Consider the following 7,375-nt stretch of genomic DNA (forward strand, 5'->3'; position numbering starts at 1 on the left):
GCTCACGCCTGTGATCCCAGCACTTTGGGAGGCTGAGGCAGGCGGATCACAAGGTTAGGAGATCGAGACCATCCTGGCTAACACGGTGAAACCCCGTCTCTACTAAAAATATATTAAAAAATAGCTGGGCGTGGTGGCGGGCGCCCATAGTCCCAGCTGCTCAGGAGGCTGAGGCAGGAGAATGGCTTGAACCCGGGAGGCGGAGCTTGCAGTGAGCTGAGATTGCACCACTGCACTCCAGCCTGGGCAACAGAATGAGACTCCGTCTCAAAAAAAAAAAAAAAAAAGTACCCTGGAGATGAGTTGGTTCAAGCCTCCATCCTGGCAAGGGCCAGAATTTCCCAGAATCCCTTCTACATATATACAGAAGGAACCAGGAAAAATCAACCTACCACCTTTCCCAGTGTATCCTCAGAATCAAGCCAAGAAGCTTCTTGGATTTTAGTCTCAAGATAAGTTGTGTTTAAAAGGCACATTTTGGTATAAATTATTAGCTCATCAGATATTGTTCACTTTGGAATTAAGCTAGATCTCCTTTGAAGTCTTAATGTATTGCCTCTGTTGTCCAAGCTCAAACCCAACCAAGTTAAGATCAAGAGCTGAGGAATCTGGCTGGGTGCAGTGACTCACTGCCTATTATCCCAATACTTTGGGAGGCCGAGGCAGGCAGATCACTTGAGGTCAGGAGTTTGAGACCAGCCTGGCCAACGCAGTGAAGCCGTCTCTACTAAAAATACAGAAATGAACCAGGTGTTGTAGCAGGTGCCTGTAATCCCAGCTACGCAGGAGGCTGAGACAGGAGAATCACTTGAACCTGGGAGGTGGAGGTTGCAGTGAGCAGACACTGCCACTGCACTCCAGCCTGGGTGACAGAGGGAGACCCTGTCTCAAAAAATAAATAAAAGAGCTGAGGAATCTATCTTGGCAACCTAGATTCTATGAGTTTTCAGTATTTCTCCACATAGAACATTGGAGAAACTAAAGGTCATCCTCAACATATACAAATTGCTATACCAGAACCTTTTCTTCAAGCCAAACTTTAGAGCAAGTTAGGAGAATCAATAGTTCCCTCATTTCTAAGTTTAGGTCCTAAATTCCAAAATTTGTAAGAGGTTGCAGTAAAATGATGAAAAGTTGAACATCTGGAATGGAATTCATGAAAATGATCAAGTCTTAGGCTTGTACTCCTGCCTTTATTTCAAAGCGTCATCAAAGGAAACAGCAGCAGCAGCACCTAGCTGAATTCTAGATGGGATATAAATAAAATATATATAGAAGAAATCTAAAAACAAGTTAAGTAAAGAATCCTTGCAGTGAGGTGTAATGCAACTTCATCACTTTATTCAAATCTTCAAAATAGTCTTTATTCTACATTTTTAGTATAAAAATTCCACAAGTTAAGTGCACCACAGTGTAGAGAGAGACATACAACGCTGAACTTCCATAACAGTCAATGGTACAGTCAAACATCACATGTACAGAACACACAATTTAGATGAACTGAAATTATAAGATAAAATAAAATAAAATCCAATTTCAGAAAACAAAAATCAAAACATTAAGGATCCCTGAAATATTCTTAAACCCTAATGAGATTTCACTGGACTCAAGTCATTTTGTAGTGAGACATTCACAATATGACCCTATTAACCCAGTCTAGGAATTCTGGGGAGCCGAATGAGTGGCCGCATCAGACACTCTGACAAAAAATGGTAACCAATTTTTGATCTGAAAACTCCTCTTAATTTAGCTCTAAACACATCAATCAAGCTTTTGAAATGCATCCTCCTCCTTGCCCCTCATATTTTAAACCAACTGTTGTTCACAGTACAGTTTGCACGACATCTTTGTTCAAACATAGCTCAGTTTTTCTGGCACCAAAGCAAATTTGGGTTAGGTTCGTGTATGCAGAGACAACCTATGAGGAGGGCCCATAAGGCACCCTCCACTTTTGCCTGAGGAGATACGAAAGCAGAAGTAATGGGATCTGTACTTGGGGCACAGAGAGGGTTTCAGAGGATCCTTGTGAAACACTAGTTAAAATGACGAGTGGGGAGAAGTGCGAGGAAAGAAGGAAATTAGTCTGACTGGCTTTCTGTCCTGCACCATTGATTCAATGGAGACTGGCGGGAGGAAATGGAAGACTAGGGTTGGAGATGGGATGGGTGGGGCAAGGGATGGAAAGGAAAAGGCAGACAACTAATGCGTTCCATTTATAACAAGTAATATAAATCAAAGACTTAAAGGAGATTAAAGACCAATCAGAATAATTTGGCAACTTTAATTCTTAGGAAGATCAAAGTTCCCTCCAAACCTAATCTGATGTTTTATTACTAAAAGCAAAGACCAGTATGGTACAGTATTACTCCAGAGAAATTAAAGGAAAATCCTTAGGGCGGCTTCACCCACATTCATTTTATGAATGGATACCTCCCCTACCTCAAAATGCTTTAGGGAGGTACTGCTACCATTACATGGTTCCTTATTAAATTTGAAAAGTGCCTGAAAGTTTGGGCACCAGAAAGACACCCCAACAACATGTGTCTAAACTGCAACTTCAGGTTAATATGACTAAAGCAGTTACATTGTGAGAAGTGCTGGAAGGTATGTGATGTCTTTCCCGGCACAAAGGTGGCCTTGGTTCCTCACCAGATGGTGTAGCCACCATCTGAACCACCCATGAAGAAGTTCCCCTTCCGCTGAGTTACGAGGACGTTGGCTCCCTGCATGACTGCAAGCTGAGCGGCATTGGGAGGGCATCCAGGAGGTGGAGGCTGAAAGGAAATGACATGACAGAATGGGCACAGGGCAGCTAATATAAGCGAAGGGGACATAGGGGAAGCAGAGGCCTGTTAGGATGAGGCAATGTGCTAACCAGCTGCATTTTAAGGAGCTAGTTCCGCCACCAATTTGAGTTCTAAAGTAGATCTATACTTTATGTGAACCCAAAGATACAAACAGGAAAGGGAGCCTACCACTCATTCAAAGGGTTCCAGCTCTAAGATGAAGCCTATGGCTACCTTCTGAACATGAACAGGCCAGACCAACAGTCATTTTGAGGGCAGAGAACCACTGTCCTACTCACATTCCCAAAACAGGGACAGGGTGCCAGTCCATGTATGAATCTCACATGGTCCCTACATAGTTTTTAAGTTTTAATTTTTTTTTTTTTTTAATTTTTTTGAGACAGAGTCTTGCTCTTGTCGCCCAGGCTGGAGTGCAGTGGTGGGCTCTCAGCTCACTGCAACCTCCACCTCCCAGGTTCAAGTGATTCTCCTGTCTTAGCCTCCCAAGTAGCTGGGATTACAGGCGCCTGCCACCATGCCCGGCTAATTTTTGTATTTATAGTAGAGTCGGGGTTTCACCATGTTGGCCAGCCTGGTCTCAAACTCCTGACCTCAGGTGAGCCACCGTGCTTGGCCCTTACACAGTTTTTGAATGAACTACTGGAAAACTGAAGGCTTGCTAATGACACATTCACTTCATCTCTAGCATGTAGTTACTGAGCAGTCATTTGAGCTCTAAATCCCATGCACTGGGGAATTAAGTAGGAAAAAATGATAACTAAAATTGTTGGTATCTTTCTAAAAGCTACTTATTAGGGATTATACATTCTACTTTTTTAATTATCAGGGTTCCTAGTGCAACACCATGCTGATGGCAAATATTAAGTAAATGCTTATGGAATGAATAAGGAGCATTACTAGACCAGTTCAGTGTACCACAATGAACTGGAAAAGCAGCAAGCAGGACTCGATAGACATGAAAACAAAAGAATCTGGTTAACTCAGACCCCAGTGAGATGCTACTCACTTGCCACAGTTCTGCCCCCTCAAACACTTTCTGCCTGAGTACTGGATGTCAGTAGTTGTACCAACACTGGCAACTATCATCCAGAAATGGTAAGAGAATGAATATGAAGTCATTTCAGAAAGTTAAAATACACAAGGGCTGAGTTTTTTCTGATGAGGTCATACTCACAGGAATGTTGCCAGCAGTAGCCCCAGCTCCAAATCTGGCACCTGCATCATACCCTCCTTCCACCAGCACTGTGGAGCCAGGTGGATAGATGGGACCGACTGGATAATAAGCCATGGGGATTGTGGAACCTAAAGGCCCAACAGCCACAGACTGGGCCATGGGAAGATACAGAGAGGCTCCAGGAAATGCGGCTGACATGGTGGGGACTGTGGCAGCCCCTGGGTGCACAAAGCTCGGACGATAGAGCTAGAAGAGGCAGAAGAGAAGGCAAAATGTTACTTTATGACATTCCTATTTGAGATCTCTTTAATGAGCTAATTCTTAATTCTCCTTGTGCAGGTTATACTTTTTGTAAGATTATACAAGTTGCCTTTCCACTGGCCTTCAATATTCTCCTGGATCACTTTCTGCTATAGCTAATGCTGGGCTCACAGAACGCAAATTCATCTTCTGCACCTCAGCCTGTGCCAAATAACACAAAATCATCAAATAATGCACTTTCAACTCCGACAAAAATTGCCAAATTATATAGTGTTTTAGATTATTCATGTTAGCATTTGTGAAGAGTAAATATGTGAAGTCAGATTTAGCTAAGGACTAAAGGACCACCCTAAGAGTATTCCCAGCTAGGTCAAATCTGGCAAACTGGAAGCACCTCTGAGTAGGCAGGTGGAGCATCGGTATAGGGTGGAGCCTGAGGAAGATGCAAGGTCTGAGGGTATACTGGATTCCCAGGAGGCTGCACAGGGTAGGTTGGCTGTGTTGGATATTGACCTGAAAGACAAGAAAAAAATGCAGGTTGCCTACTACACAGAGCTACCAAAATGAGGCAGGTCATATCGGGTAGCTAACTTAGGGGGAGCAAGCAGAAGGGGATTTGCAAATAGTCTGCCCCAGAGGGCCTGATTCCTGGAACTAAGAAAATATGCATTGTCTTTGCACCCTTAAAATGGAAGGTGCTGGATTCTGACGGGACAAGAAAGGCACTGCTCACTGCTCCTACTAACATACCGAAGTAAGGGGTTAAGTCTACCTGGGCCCAAGTTCCCTCCGGAATGCAGGACAGGTCTGGGGTTCTGGCCTGCTGCTGTTCTGGCTTATCAAGGGTGCCTCTGCTCTAGGTAGTCTCCACAGCCTGTCTACAACCAGCCCAGACTTCGTGGGTAACAGCAGTTCTGATTTTCCTTACAGATTACTATTCAAGGTCGACTTCCAAACAAAGGGTGCGAATGATGGAAGTGAACCGTGAGACCGGGAAAAGGGTGCAGGGCTGAGGGGTGAGGAGGAATATCCTCACTGGAAAAGCGGGGGATCAGGTTTGGTTTTTTGTTTGTTCTGAGACGGAGTCTCGCTCTTTTGCCCAGGCTGGAGTGCAGTGGCGCGATCTCGGCTCACTGCAACCTCCGTCTCCTGGGTTCAAGCAATTCTCCTACCCCAGCCTCCCGAGTAGCTGGGATTACAGGCGCCCGCCACCACGCCCAGCTAATTTTTGCATTTTTTAATAGAGACGGGGTTTCACCACGTTGGCCAGGCTGGTCTCGAACTCTTGACCTCAGGTGATCCGCCCGCCTCGGCCTCCCAAACTGCTGGGATTACAGGCGTGAGCAACCTCGCTCGGCTTTTTTTTTTTTCTATTCCTTTTTTACCCCCTCAACCTATTCCTGCGTTATGGGAATCATGTTCCGACAGACACACTGGTACAACCACAGAAAAGGGGAGAAGTTCTGATCCCGTCAGCGAAGGGCGAGGGGGTGCGAAGGGAAGGAGAAGAGACCTCACAGGCCCCGGCCCACGAACCAACTCCAGCAATTCAGTAGTTAAGTTCGGCCCTGCCGGGGGTTCCGGAGCGCGGCGCCCCGCCTCCGCCGGCTCTCCATTGGCCTACGCGAATGCCTGCGCTAGCGCTCTATTTGCTCCTGCGGATGCCCATCATGTCAAGCCCCCCCACCACCCGAGCCCGCAGCTCCAAACTGCGCCACAGAGTTTACGGAGGAAAGGGCCTGGAGGCAGCAAGCTGCCGTAATTTGGGTATGACGAAGGCGTCCGGCGCAGCGCCCTGGACTGCAGCCGGCCAAGGAGCATGGCGCAGCCCACCCCAAACCTGGCGTTTGGTGACCCTGGGCTCCGAATCCGCTCGCTCTGGGCCAGTAGTACTCCCCCCGACGGCCTCTGCCACCCTCGGTCCTTGCCTTTGCTGTTCATGGTGGTTGCGGGTCCGGTTTGTCTCGGCGTCGCGGACGGTTATTTTTTTCGTCCTCTTCCTGTTCGGAGCTACTTCCGTGTCACATGATGGTCCGTCCGCCTAGCGTCACCCGACGCCCGAGTGGCGCTGCCGCCGGAAACTCCGCCCTTGCGCCGGGCCTCCAGTCGGCCGCGGGAGGGTCCGCGCGGTCCCGCCCACTCGCCTTGGCCCCACCCCCTGCTCGTTTCTGTCCTCCACCCTCTACCGGTGTCCCTCAGCTGGAGAAAAACCAAACGCAGGTATTGTCTGGAAACAGGATCTTTTCTCTGTTGGACGCTCGGATGCAGAACGATGCAAGCATTCCCCGGAACCTTTTTCCACCTACACGCATTCACTCAAGGTCACCTCACCTTGGCAACCTTCCACGAGGGGCTTAGATTTCTGCAAGTTTGTCGCACTGCCTGAAATCAGCTCCCCACTCCTTAGTTTATCATGCGTCCCTCCCCACCAAGCCCAACTTAAGCTTCAGCTCTGTTAAAATTTATTTTGGCACGCCAGCTCACATGTATCCTTTCCTGAATGAGACCTGCACTGGAATCTTCGCTGCCCTGTCTTCCCCAGGACGGTCGTTGCCTTTCTCACATACAGGAAGGGGTTATGTTTTCCGTGCTGTACGCAACACCTGGCACTGAAACTGACATACCTGCACTACCCATGGAGTGTTTGTGGCCCTTTCCTTTTTTAGCACCTGTTGCAGGTGACCTGTATGGTACCTCTATTTTTCTCTATGTGTGGCTTTTCTTTCTAACCTAATCATCCTTAAGGGCAAAGATGGCATCCTTTAGGGCAGCAATTAAGTGTTTTCCTTTCTTTCTTTCTTTTTTTTTTTTTTTTTTGAGACGGAGTCTTGCTCTCTTGCCCAGGCTAGGGTGCAGTGGCGCGATCTCACCACAGCCTCTACCTCCCGGGTTCAGGCAATTCTCCTGCCTCAGCTTCCTGAGTAGCTGGGCCTACAGGCGTGCGCCACCATTCCTGGCTAATTTTTGTATTTTTAGTAGAGACGGGGTTTCACTATGTTGGCCAGGCTGGTTTTCTTTCTTTCTAAAAAAAGTTTTAATTTTTTCTTTTCTTTTTTTTTTGAGATGGAGTCTCACTCTGTCGCCCAGGCTGGAGTGCAGTGGCATGATCTCGGTTCACTGCAACCTCTGCCTC

At 47.2% G+C, this 7,375-nt stretch overlaps 1 protein-coding gene across 1 annotated transcript; it reads right to left on the bottom strand.

Annotated features, from left to right (window-relative positions):
* Positions 1-1,314: 1,314 nt before the first annotated feature.
* Positions 1,315-6,379, bottom strand: DAZAP2 (DAZ associated protein 2). The gene is made up of 4 exons (XM_004053133.5): positions 6,171-6,379; positions 4,637-4,755; positions 3,982-4,227; positions 1,315-2,774 (listed from the first exon to the last, which is right to left on the bottom strand). Exons 1-4 carry the CDS (start codon positions 6,181-6,183, stop codon positions 2,646-2,648), a joined length of 507 nt encoding a protein of 168 aa, XP_004053181.1. The 5' UTR covers positions 6,184-6,379; the 3' UTR covers positions 1,315-2,645.
* Positions 6,380-7,375: the final 996 nt, after the last annotated feature.

Source organism: Gorilla gorilla, chromosome 10 (genome assembly GCF_029281585.2).
Source record: "Gorilla gorilla gorilla isolate KB3781 chromosome 10, NHGRI_mGorGor1-v2.1_pri, whole genome shotgun sequence".
Taxonomy (NCBI): Eukaryota; Metazoa; Chordata; class Mammalia; order Primates; family Hominidae; genus Gorilla; species Gorilla gorilla.